The sequence below is a fragment of the Arvicola amphibius genome, chromosome 8 (genome assembly GCF_903992535.2).
Source record: "Arvicola amphibius chromosome 8, mArvAmp1.2, whole genome shotgun sequence".
In the NCBI taxonomy this organism is placed as follows: domain Eukaryota; kingdom Metazoa; phylum Chordata; class Mammalia; order Rodentia; family Cricetidae; genus Arvicola; species Arvicola amphibius.
The window spans coordinates 73,762,909-73,776,500 of NC_052054.1; the positions used below are offsets into that span (position 1 = coordinate 73,762,909).

Sequence of the window (13,592 nt, forward strand, 5' to 3'; positions counted from 1 at the left end):
AGGGTCTCTGATGGAGTTGAAGACTAGAAACTCACAAAGGAATGTAATATGTATAAAGTTTAGAGATAGAAAAAGATAGCTTTGGGTAGGTAATACAAATTAGGATGAGAGATGAATTAGGTATAACCCTTTGGACTCACCAAGATTGGATAAATAATGAAGTATTTCCTCTAAATTTGTCAAATGCAAATGGACTGGACATTGTTAATGTACTTTTTGATGCTCTATATTGTATATAATTGTTGGCCTTATTGTATATGGCTTTTTATATTATAGCCTTTGCTTTTTATTTAGACAAAAAAGGGAAATGTTTGATATTTTGTGTTCTGACAAATCGTGCCTGGACATTAGAGGGTGGAGCTAGCCACTAGTTAACAAATAACCATAGAGGTCTGGAGGTCTGTACAGATAGGAGACAGGAGTGATAAGGCTGAGTGGAGAGAGAGGAGATGATTGGGTGTTGGAGAAAGGATCTCAGCCCTTTTGACCTGAGGATTTAGAGAGGTAAGAAGTCTCTGGTGGTTGCTGCTCTGCTTCTCTGATTTTTCAGTTTTTACCCCAATATCTGACTCTGGGCTTTTATTGAGAAGAGTATTTAGTATCACACTTCACAGGGCTGGCAGGCAGAGAGAATAAATAGGAGAAACTGGGGAAGAGAGGAAGGAGCAAGAAAAGGGGCCACCTACCCACCTATACAACTAGACATAAAATTAGAAAAAGAAAAGATATACAGAAATAGAGAAAGGTAAGGCAAAACGTAGACAGGATAATTTAAGAAAAGCTGACAAGAAACAAACTAAGGCCAGACATTTATAAGTAATAATAAGCATCCTTGTGTGTTTATTTGGGACCTGGGTGGTGGGATCCCAAAGGAGCCCAAAGAGTAAAGAGTATAACAATTAACTACAAGCATCCATGTTAGATGGATCACAATGTTTTTGTAAGTCTTTTTCAGGGGACCTGACACCTTCTTTGTTGCTGTGTGGTTGTTAGATTCACACAGGTCTTTGGCAAGAAGACTCAGAAGAATGAATTTAGCCTTCCACAGCTGCAGGGTAATACCTCTAAGGACTGAAGCACTTTTCCTTTTCTCGGGACATTTTTATTTTTCTCCATATTTACGCTTTAGCCAGTTGATTTCCATATGCTCAAAACAGCCTGAATGAAATTTCCAAAAATAGAATGCCAAGTGCAAATTCTCAATTCATAAAGTACCATAGTTTTCCTGGTTTCTCAAACCAAGTTTTGCATAGGCTCGATATCCTTGGGAAACTCCCAGACAAGATTCAAATAGAGTAACAAGAGAAACAGCGGGTATCTGCTAAACAAAAGATTTATTAGCTCTAAGTGCTAAACTAACTTTCTGTATCCCAGCCGGAATGCTGCCATTTGGCTTCCTTGGCACTACCCTCACATACAGCCAAGAACGTGCATATACACTATTTAAAATGATTAGTTTCTTTTCTGTAACTTGTTTTTTTCTTCTTTCTCTATTCCAAGTTCCTCTATACGATAACTTCTTAGACTGTGGATGACTGTTTAGTTTGTTGCGTTTACTTGAGTGTCATGTTTGAAAAGTTTTTCTTTTCTAAGATTACAAAGGATGTGAAGGTTGGAGAGCTGAAGGTGATAGCGAATGGTAAAACTGATTCGGAGTAAGAATTCCCAAACTTAGGTGACTATGCAGATGGTCTTGAAGGCGAGAAAGACCTTCCCTGCAGAGGCTGGGCGCTATAGTCCGGAAGGTCCACGCGGTCCCTGACAAGCTCTAGAAAGCGTCCTTTAACACACAGACTTCCACAGAAAGGTGGGAAGGCTTCGTGGTTAGACGGTTTTGGTCTACAAGAACGCCAAAGATGTTGTTCCGGACCTAAAATTTGTGGAGATTTAATCTAGTTTCCTTATGGCGGCACTTCCGCCCTGGAAAGACAAGGAGAAAACTGAGAGTTGTGGGAAATGTAGTGTACGACCCTCCCAGCCCCAGATTACTAGAATAACATCCGCCCCAGGCTTGGAGAGCTGTCCTACTCCGTCGTGAATTTTGGGAAATGTAGTTCGAAATCCCAGGTTATAGGCTTATGTTTCTGCACGTGTCTGTATGTTGTTTCTGGTCCCCTCGGGAATTGGGAAGTGTGCTCATTTCCGGCCCAGGTGTGCGAGGCCGTGGCCTGCGTTCCTCTCAGAAAGGTGAGCCCTCCCTCAGCTCTCCCCTTCCCCATCTTCCCCATAGTTTTCAGATTATCCCCGGCGATAGGCAGCAGGCGTGGATGCTGGGAAGGAAATCTGCCTCAGAAGGGCAGGAGGCGAGTTTGCTGTGAATGAGCCTGCCGGAGCGTGCCGCGCTTGCGCACGTTGACTCAGGCCTGGCCGGGACTGTCAGTCACCAGGATGCAGGGTGTCGTGGACACCGGGGGGGCCCCAGCCGTCTCTCTAGCCACTGTCGGAAGTGCACAGTCGTCTCCGTCTGTGCCCCCGTTTCTTCCTCAACACTTTGGTACCTATCGAAGAGCGAGCTGGTGTTTCCTGCAAGGCTCAAGACAGCGGGCGCGCGGCACCAGCTCTTAGCTATTATTTTGCTCTTAGTGCTGACCATATTTCGAGGATGCGCTCCAGTCCCTGGAAGCTCCAGTGATCCACAGATGGTTTCAGAGCTCCTGCTGTAGGGCCCCTGGCCCCAGCCTGACCACACCTGACCACTCCACCAAAATCTTCACTGCCTCGTTTTTTTTTTTTTTTTTTTTGTCTTTGTTTTTGTTTTGTTATTGCGACAGTCGTTCCCAGCTGTTGCTTGAAGTGTCCATTATGACTGGGAGGGGGACGGGGGCTGATGAAGTCCGTTTTCACCTTGTATCTTGCCTTCCTAATCCTGTATTTGAAAAAGAGCGTATGGGATAGGAGACATCAGAGAACGTGCTGCAGTAGTCTGAATAAGAAATGAACCCATAGTCTCTGGCCTTCAAGTATTTGCTCCAAGTTATGGGGACCGTGATGTTTGCTGAGGAGTAGGTTGCATGGCCCTGCTGGAGGAAATACGTCATTGGAGGGGGGTCTGAGGAGGTAAGATTTTATGTAATTGCAGTTTGCTCTCTCTACTTTGTGCTTTGGGTTCAAGATGGGAGCACTCAGCTTCCTCCTCCTGTTGCCACGCCTGCCACCCTTTGGAAGCAAAAGCCAAAATAAACGCTTTCTTCTACAAGTTGGTCATGGTGTTTTATCCCAGCAGCAGAAATGTAACTAATACATATGGGTAGAATTGAGCATCCTTCCGTCTCAGTACCCTCTCTTCTCATTGGCAATGGTGTGGTTTTTAGTCATTGACAGATCTAGCTATGAAATAGCCCATCATCATCATCATCATCGTCATCATCATCATCATCATCATCATCATTTATGCCCGGCAACGCTAAGCATAAATGGGCAGCCCGTTCATGGCGGTTCTCCAGTTGATCCTATCCTGGGCAGTCCTAGGTACTTGTGTTATTGTCATGCCCACGGTTCCACAGTCTTTCTTTATACTGTCTGTCCAGTGTTTTGGGGTTCTTCCTCTTCACCGTATCCCATGCACTTCTCCAAGCAGTGCTATCTTTGGGGTTCTGTCGTCATTCATCCTCATAACATGGTCAATGTATCTTCAGCATCGATGCCGTATCCTATAGTTTACTTTCTTCTGTAGATGGAGATGTTTCTTAATGTCATCATCCTGTAGCCTAACTCTTTGTATGACACCTCGGATCCGCTTGAGACATGTCATCTCAATCACATTCAGGAGCTGTTCTGTGGAGCGTTTCATTGTTCAGGTTTCGGAGTTGTAAAGAAGGCAGCTAGGACAAGTGTCTCATGTACTTGTGATTTTGTTGTTGTTATTATGTCTCTTGCTGACCAAACCTTTCCTAGTGTCTGTAATGCAGCCCTCGCTATCCCTATCTGCCTCTTGATGTCTGAAATAGTTCCCTCCTTTGAACTGAGGTTTCTTCCCAGATAGAAAAAGCTGACGGTTTGCTTAAGGTTCTGATTCTTTATTACAATGTTGAAATACTGTGCACTCTTCCCATATGTTGTATCTCAGTCTTCTTGATGTTACTTTCATACCAAGGTTTTCTCTGACTTCCACCACTCTATTTATCATGGCCTGCAGCTCATTTGAACTTGTAGCAAGTAGTGTTATATCATTGGTGAAACGCAAGTTATTGAGCTGTATATACCCACCCACCTACAAATAAACAAATGTTAAGAAAAAAAATGGATTTGGGGATGGAGAAATGGCTCAATGTTTAACCAGGTTTAGATGGCTCATAACAAAGTGTACCTTTAGATCCCAGGGATCCACTGACCTCTGACAACACTGCATGCAGTGGGGCAAATAGACAAGCAGGCATATACATAATAATACAGAAAAATTAAACTATAAAGTGCAACATTGAAGTCCTCAACCCTTATACTAAAAAATAATAATTAAAAAAATTGCATGTGCAAGGTCCTGGGTTCAACCCCAGCCCTGTGAGAGAGAATAGGCATAAAACATGCATCTTTCCTAGCTAGAGAGTTTGTTGTCTGTAGCAGAGCACATGCAACTCAAGAAAAAGTTTCTGCATTTCATTGTAGTTTTAAAATGCTAATATTAAACATACCATGGGGCCATCGAGATGACTTAGCAGGAAAAGGCACCTTCTGACCTGAGTTCGATTCCCAGGACCCACATGTTGGAAGGAGAGTACCAACCCCAACAAGTTGTTCTCTGACATCCATACACTTGCTATAGTATGTACATGGCCACATAATAAGCAAATAAAATTTAATTTTAACAAACAAAAATACAGAAGGTGAACAAGTTGATGTGTTTGTTGCAATTCAAGATCAACCACTAAAGGTAAACAAATTTTGAAGTTAGAGCAAGAAGCTAAGAGATAAACTGAATGAAATGGTAAAAATAAATAATAAACAGCACAAAATGAAAACGGACGGGAATAAGAGAAATAAAATCAGGGAGAGCAAGTTGCAAGAATACAATGATGGGCTGAAATCTAGCCACCGTAATAGTTATAGGATGCCAGGTGTTCTGGTTTTACAACTGTTGCTACGAGTAAATACTGTGATGTAAAGCAGCATAGAAGGGAAAAGAGTTTATTTTAGCTTAAGGTTAAGAGCACTGTCTGCTCTTCCAAAGGTCCTGAGTTTAATTCCCAGCAACCACATGGTGCCTCACAACTATGTGTAATGAGATCTGGTGCCCTCTTAAGGAAGAGACCTGGTCAGTCGTCTTCATCAACTTAGATCATGAAACCCAATATGGGCTAGTTCAACAGAACTGCCATATATGGCTGTCCATACTTGCTTCAGCTTTGCCAGGGCATAAATAAATAAGTAAATAATAATAATAATAATACACTTCCAGGTTCCAGTCCATCATTGTGGAAATGTCACAGCAGGAACTTGAAGCAGCTGGTTGCATCACATCCAGAGTCACGAGCAGAAGACATTTATGCATGCTGCAATCTGGCTTACTTGCTTGCTTGTGCTCAGCTTCTCTGCTCATCTCTAGTTCAGAACCCCTTGCCTAGGGAATAGTGCCTCCTACAGTAGGCTGGGTCTTACCACAGGCAGTTCAGGTATGTCCACATGTGGGCTGTGGGGATGGGTCAGAGGTTAAGAACACTGGCTGCTCTTCCACAGTCTGGAGTTCAATTCCCAGCAAAGACAGAGTAGCTCACAACCATGTATACAGCAGTCTATAATGGGGTCTGATGCCTTCTGGCATATGTGCAGACAGAGCACTCATACCTAAAAAAGTACATAAATGAAATTAAGAAAAAAAGATATCCCCATATGCTAAGTTAGATGGTCCATTATTGAGATTTTGTTTTCAGGTGATTCTAGGTTGTGCCAAGTTGGTAAAGCCAACTATCACACCAAATACATCGCTTTAAACGATTACAGATCGGGGCTAGTCAAGGTGACACATGCCTTTTATCTCAGCACTTAGAACATGAATCATGATTGATAAAAACTCAGAGAAATTGGGGTTCACCTCCTGGTTTCTATGGTAAACTAATGTGGCTGCTGGGATTAAAGGTGTATGTTATTGCCGTGTGGTCTGTAAGGCTGGCTAGTGTGAGACTGGTTTACTTTTCTGATCCTCAGGCAAGTTTTATTAAAATACAAGTGAAATGTCACTACATTTCCCCTTTTTGTCTAAAAAAAAAAAGAAAACTGTAACTAATATAAGAAGAGCTGTACATAATAAGTACAATAACCATATACAATATATACTGGCAATAAATGCATCAGAAATATCTAGTTCATTTGCATTTGACAAATTCAGAGAAAATACTCCATATTTATCCTATTTTGGCGAGTCTAAAGTCTATTACCTAATTTACTTTCTGTCACAACTTTCATTACCATCCAAAACTGGTTTTTGATATCTCTCAACCTTATATACTTACATTTCTTTAATGAATTTCTTTTCTGAGTCTCGTAAACAAGGGAGATTATAACTGTAACTTTCTAGCCTTCGTCTACCTCAGAGACCCAAGAAAGAAATAATATTTCATAAATGAGCAGGAAGTGCATGCAAGTGAAAAATGTGAGTGATGGCAGAAACAGCTGGCTTCGGACAGTCACCCCAAGTTCCTCTGCAGTGCCAGACCAGAGGCTTAGCATATCTGACAGACTTTCTGTGAAGCAGGATATTTTGTGTCCTGCTTGTCTAATTAGGACAGCATACTGTCAACAGTTGAGGCAGGGGTATTTTCTTGCCAGTGGCTTGCTTTTGCCACAAAGAAAGTAAACTCCATGTGGAGTTTCTTCGATGCCCATGATCTTCTCTGAAGTAGTTTGGTGCTGCCAGGAGCAGACATGTCTCATTGTCATAAAAGAAGAACCTATGTTATTAAAACATCTTAAATGCCATATTCTATAGAACTCTGAAGTACCTGAAGATCATCTGTCTCTCTAAGTTATAACTTTGTTTGACCTTAAAAACTTATCTAATGTAACTACAAGTTTGATTGTACTGGGTGATTAACTACTAACCTATATTTCCTTATTGCCCTAAACAGTTGGTAATAATAATTTTCAAGGACTAGAAATTTGCATTACATTGTTAAATGAGCTGTATAGGTACAATACCTTGAATAAGATTAGAAACATATGTACAATATGTTTTAACAAGATTAATCTCAAATTTGTATCAGCATACAAAATTTGTATGCAGTATACGAAAGCCCAATCCAATGTAAAGCACTTAAATTTAGCAGTTGCATTTTAAAAGTAGATTAAATAATCTACCTTTTAATCTTATCTATATCCTCTCTTTTTCTTTTCAGAGTAGATTCAATAATCTACCCTTTTATCATATCTATATCCCCATTTTTTTCTTTCAAAACAAGAACCTTGAATCTAATTTCCTTTGCTTAGCTTTTTTTCCTGACCATTATCCGTAGCAACTTGTAACCAACACACTAAATGAAGATAAACATAATCCATTTTTTGGGGGGGATTATGGGCGTAGTTTTCTAGGCTACTTCCTGCTGATTGGGGGCACTGATAATCTTATGAGAACCCTCATGAAATCTTATGGGATCATCTCAGCCAACAGTGTTGAAGCTGCTCTGGATGTAGAACTCAGAGGAAACTGCAACAGAGGTGCTCTAAAATGTTGGATCATCTGGGCCATCTTCTCCTATCTGAGATATTTCAAGAGGTCTTCCATGATCAAACCCTATTTTTTTTAACCCAAAGTAACATATCTTTTGACTTAAATTTTGAAGTCAAGGCATTTTCAAAATATATAGGTTGTATTAATCCAGCAGCATTTATAACCAAATGTCTTTTAGCAGCTGTTGTTCCTTCCTTAGCCATCAAATAATTCAAAGACAACACAAAAGCATACAGTATCCAGATTCTTTGTGTATTTTCCATCTTTACATGGAAGCTAAACTGGGGCAGATGGGAGCTGGGAGTGCTAGTTTTTCTCCTGAACCGAGGTGGCTAGGTTTGGGTTCCAATTCCTAGAACTGGAATACCAATCCCAGCTCTGACCTGGACTGGTTGCTAAAAAGCCCCAGGAAAATGACTTTTTCATAAATCTGTGCCACAAAAGTTGGGCACCAAATGAAGCACAATTAATAAAAATTCAGAGAGAGAAGTCAGAGTTCAACCTGATGGTCTGAAAAACAAAATAGCCAGCCATTGGCTCTCACCGTGACCTCAGTTCAAATGGTGATCCTGCCTCAAGGAATCTTGGAATGAGAGTGTGTCTGAGAGCGGTTTCCTCCATTTTACAATCCTCTCTAAGGCTTAGATTAAAGACGTGCACCACTGGGATTAAAGGCATGTACTGCTCAGTTGCTACAGCAAACTAGTGTGGCTACTGGGATTAAAGGTGTGTGTTACTGCTGTGTGGTCTGTAAGGCTGGCCAGTGTGAGACTGGTTTACTTTTCTGATCCTCAGGCAAGTTTTATTTATTAAAATACAAGTGAAATGTCACTACAGGAACAGGCAAACAGATCTCTAAATTCCAAACTATCAATAAATGAATAAATAAATAAAATCTATCTATCTATCTATCATCTATCTATCTATCTATCTATCTATCTATCTATCTATCTATCTATCTATCTATGTAAAGTTAAAAGCAAGAGTCAAATATATGCTGTCTGAAAGAACTTCACTTTAGATACAAGGACAGAGTTAATTTAAAAGTTTAGCTGGGCAGTGGTTGCACATGCCTGTAATCCAGCACTTCAGAGTAGGTGGATCTCTGAGTTTGAGGCTAGCTCAGCCTATAGAGCAAATACACCAGGCTCCAAAGCTACACAAACTACACAGAGAAACCCTGTCTCAAAAAACCAAAGCAATAATAACAACCCCCTCAATCCCTCCCCCCCCCAAAATACCCCATCAATAACAAAACCCAAAAAAGTTAAAAATTTAAAAGATTAGACAGGCTGTTCCAAGCCTTTTTTTTTTTTTGGGGGGGGGGGGCCACCAACCAACTTCCAGGTCATTCATGACACAGAGACTTACTGTTAGTTTTGAATACTCTGCCTAGTTTAGGCACATTTCTGACTAGCTCTTTTTACTTAAACTAACCTGTTTTTGTTTCTGCACCTTTTGCCTTGGGGCTTATTACCTTTCCTCTGTACATCTTACTTTCACTACTTCTGGCTGGCTAGTTGGCATCTGCCTGACTTCTTGCCCCAGGCACGTCCCTCCTTTTCTCCCTCATTCTTTTCTCTTGTTCCTTCCAAGCCTAGACTTCTCCTACTTATTCTCTCTGCTCACTAGCCCCGCCTATCCCTCTCCTGCCTAGCTATTGGCCATTGAGCTTTTTATTAGACTGCTCAGGTGTCTTACGCAGTCAAGGTAAAACATATACAACACATCTCTACATAATTAAACAAATGCAGCATAAAGAAGTAACACACCTTTACACAGTTAAAGTGATATTCTCCAACATAAACAAATGGAACACATCTTTGCCCGGCTAAAGTAATCCACAACAGCAGGCAACTCTCTGAGTTTGAGGCTAGGCTATTCTACAGAGTGAGTTCCAGAGGAACCAGGGCTACACAGAAAAATCCTATCTCGGAAATAAAAATAGTAGGAAAAAAGTTTAAAAGATTAAAGAGAGAAGTGTATTTATAGTTTGAATCAGTAGTGTCCCGCACTGGCTATGTGTTTTAGTACTTGGTCGCTAGCTGTTTGCACGGTTTTGTGGGGTTATGGGGATCTATCAGGTGGAAGTTGGTCTGTGTGGATGGGCCTTGGGGTTGTGATAACCGCTATTTCCCACCTGAACAGTGTAAGCGGAGTTTCTCTGTGCTGCAGCAGCTGTTCCCCACTAACTACACAGAAACTTAGTATTAATTATAAGTGCTCAGTTGATAGCTCAGGCTTATTACTAACTAGGTCTTACAATTTCAATTAACCCATTTATATTAATCTACATTCTGCCACGTGGTATTACCTCTCTTTCATCTTGCGCTTCCTGTTTCCCTCCTTGTATCTGGCTGGTAGTTCCTCTGACTCTATCCTTCTTCCCAGCATTCTTTCTGTCCCCAAAATCCCACCTACCCATCAGACAAACAACTTATTTTTTATTAACTGAGATCAATACATAGTTCCACTGTGTAAAGATCGTTCCCCCTCAGACCACTGCAGCCTGTTCACTCTGACATGAGGCATTTCCACATGCTTGCCCCACCATGCCTTTCTGACAACTCTCCAGACCCAGAGCTCAAATACAGCTTCTCTGCTGTTAAGCTGCTCTGCTAGATGTTTAGTTACAGAAGACTAATGAGAAGGAACCAACAGAAGTGGAGAACAGAGTGGTTTCCTTAATAGCAGACACAGGAGGCTTCAAGATTGTTGCCAGCTGTGGCACAGGACAGTGCACCATGGGTCACTTTATTGACTAGACATGACATACATGACCACCCCAAATGCATAATCGCAAAACATCACATGAAGGACAACAGACAGACCCAAGCAATCTCTGTACTTTTCTCAGTGAACATGCAAAAAGTATGCTGCAAACCAATAGGATACAAAGGCCAGAACAATACTCTTAACCTCCTGGACCTTGTTCACATTTCTAGAACAAGAAACTGCCATACATTCTCTTCAGGTTGATTGTTTATGTTGGGCTGAGTTTGCTGGTATCTCTGTTGCTGGTCTCAGATATGTCTCCCATCTAATCCACATATTTTAGAGAATAGGAACCAGGTAGAGTTCCCATCATGCCTCTTGCTTTGTGTAGGTTTGGGCAGAGAGGAATTACTAGTGGCTGTCATGGATATGCCCTTCAACAGGGACCTTTGACTCAGTGAGAATATATTGAACTTCTTTGAAAATGGATGTGAAAGAAACAGTTTCAACACTCATCTATCCCTGTCCCTATGCAGTTGTGGTGGGATGTTAAAGAATGTCCATTCTGTTCTAAATATGTTAAAGCCTTTTTAGTATGGCCAAAGGGTGATGTGTATGCATTTGCGATTACTAACCTAAGTAAATACTTCCCAAAGACAAATGAAGGCTGGCGTGTGGACTGCTAACTTCAGTGGCAACAAGAATGGTCTTATCGATAGCTAACCATGTTTGATGTTTATTATGCACGGCCCCAATTCTCTTGACACTCTGGTCAATGCCCTTGTTTCTCTTTTTAAATTATAATTTTTATTTTTATATGTGTGTGTTTGTGTAATGAATGTCTGTGTCTTTGGGGTGCAAACACCCATGCAAGTGCGGAGGCAGGAGGAAGACATCCGGTGTTTTGCTCTGTCACTGCTCCATTCTCTCTCTCTCTGAACTGGGAGTTAGGCTGGTGGCCGGCAAGCCCCAGTGCTCCCCCTCTCCATCTCCCACAACCGTACAGCATGAAGTTCCCATTCAAATGAGGGCTAAGGATTGATCTCAGGTGCTCCATGTCGTGAAATAAGCCCTTTATCCACTGAGCCATCCCCAGCCACTTAATTGTTTAGTTACTTTTCAGTGTTAGGGGTAGAATTCAGTGCTTCCACCACTGAGCTGCGTCCCCAACCGTCACTGGTAGGTTCCTTGAAGTGACTCTACCATTGAAATTGTGTGGCACTATTCTCGGGGAGATATGACCAAATGCCTGCTCGTCCCAGATAGAGAACAGTGACAACCCAAAAAGTCTAACATGGTGACCCAATGAATTTTTGAAATTGCTTATAGGAATATTACCTACAGGAGCAGAAATGACTCAAAGGCAGCTGCATCACCAAAGCCCCCTCCAGCATGGTGCCAGCTCAAAAAGCTGGAACCCCGGAGCACACTGCAGTCTGCAGGCAGCTCAGCCAGTTGGAGAGTGTCCTTTCTAGTTCTGAATCTCTGTCGGCTCAACTGGTCTCTGCTTTTGGGACTTCTGTGGGTGTGAGCATCTTCTAGGCAGCTTAGCTTGCTGAGATGTCACTCAGTATTTCTTACTGCTTATAAATGTCTGGGAAGAGAAAGGTCTAGTGAACCTGGTAAGTGTCTGGGACTTCATGAAGCTTTGGAGTTGTTTGCTTCCTGAACTTTATTGAGCTTCCCTGCATGATGGAATATTTTACCTCCCCATAGAATACCCTCCATCTAAGGAGGGTTACTGTAGGATGGGACGTTTTTATCTTGGTAGACGTTGCACCCCAACCCCTCACTGGGAGATCTAGGCGGGGACTCTACCACTGAGTCATGCTCTAATCTCTCACTGGGGTTAGAGTGCAAGGACAGTTCTGTGGTGACTCTTCTGGACACTCATGGGGACAGAGGTTTGCTTTCTTACAGTTGCTGTCCTCCGCTGGCGCACAGAATCCCAGCAGCCCTTAACACTGAATGCCAGCACTCTAGCAGCCCTCTTGCAGAAGGCAGATTTGAAATGTAGAAGCTTAGTGAACATAGTTATGGTTACTTCATGAGAACACACATTAGCACCACACACCTTCGAAAGAATGACTTACAGTTATTAGTGTGTGTGTAATGACAGAAGCTCATGTCAGAGAATAGCCTTTGGGAGCCAGTTCTCTCCTTCCATGTGGGTCCTGAGGATTAATCTCAGGTCTTCAGGCTTGGCAGCAAGCACTCTTACCTGCTGAACCATCACAGCCCAGCACCAACTTCTGAACACAGGAAATTTGTCCTTGATGCTGCTTGGAGCCAACACCCTTCTTGGTCACATTTCCCAGGATGGGAGTGAATGTCTGGGGATGCCCAGTATGAAGTAAGAACAGTTGGGAAGGCTGTCCCTGCCTATAACCTAGGGTGGGACATCCTGGGGGTAGCTGGAATGTGGCCTGATTTGCAGCATGTGTGTGCCTGCCTCTGTTGGCAAGGGGCACCTGGATCTCACCTGGCCAAGCTTGTATTTTCCCTCTCTCATGGTGTCTATCATCCTGTCCTGTCTTCTCAGGTCTGTACCATTTCCTGGAAAAAAGGAGGAGAAAATGGCCCAATTGCAGGTGTGTTGACATTTATCTGTGCTATTTATGCTTGTGTTAGGGTTTCTATTGCTGTGAAGAGACTCCATGACCCTGGAAATTCTTATAAAATAAAATATTTAATTGTGACCTACAGTTCAGAGGTACAGTTCATGCCATTATCATCACGATGTGGCATGCAGGTGGAAATGGTTCTGGAAAGGAGCTGAGAGTTCTACATCTTGATCCCCAGGCAACAGGAGACAGTGTGCCACACTGGGTATAACGAGCATATGAAACCTCAGAGCTTGCCTTCACAGTGATATACTTTCCAACAAGACCACACCTACTTCAACAGGGCCACACCCCTAATAGTGACACTCCCTATGGACCAAGCATTCAAACACATGAGCCTATGGAAGCCATATTTATTCAAACCACCATACTCTCTCACGTCTCAGAATGGGTGCACTCTTCCCTTCTTAGGTCAGGCTAAGTAGTGGCATCAGGTACTAGGCCATGCATGTGTCAGGCACATAAAAAAATCTTCCTGTGTTTCATTATTTTAAAATCTATTTGTTTATTCATGGGGCTGTGAGCACTTGTGCCACAGTGTGCCTGTCGAAGTTAGAGGACAGATTTCAAGAGCCTAGTCCCTGGCTTCCACCATG

The 13,592-nt window shown here is 42.3% G+C and overlaps 1 protein-coding gene across 1 annotated transcript in view; it reads left to right on the plus strand.

The window, feature by feature from the left end:
• Window positions 1–3,086: 3,086 nt before the first annotated feature.
• The window catches only part of LOC119821848, a 33,051-nt gene continuing 22,545 nt past the window's right edge, over window positions 3,087–13,592 (plus strand). The window contains exons 1-2 of the mRNA XM_042055602.1: window positions 3,087–3,468; window positions 12,915–12,963. Of these exons, the coding sequence (XP_041911536.1) occupies window positions 3,296–3,468; window positions 12,915–12,963 (222 nt within the window). The 5' untranslated portion in view covers window positions 3,087–3,295. The remainder of the gene's footprint in view (window positions 3,469–12,914; window positions 12,964–13,592) is intronic.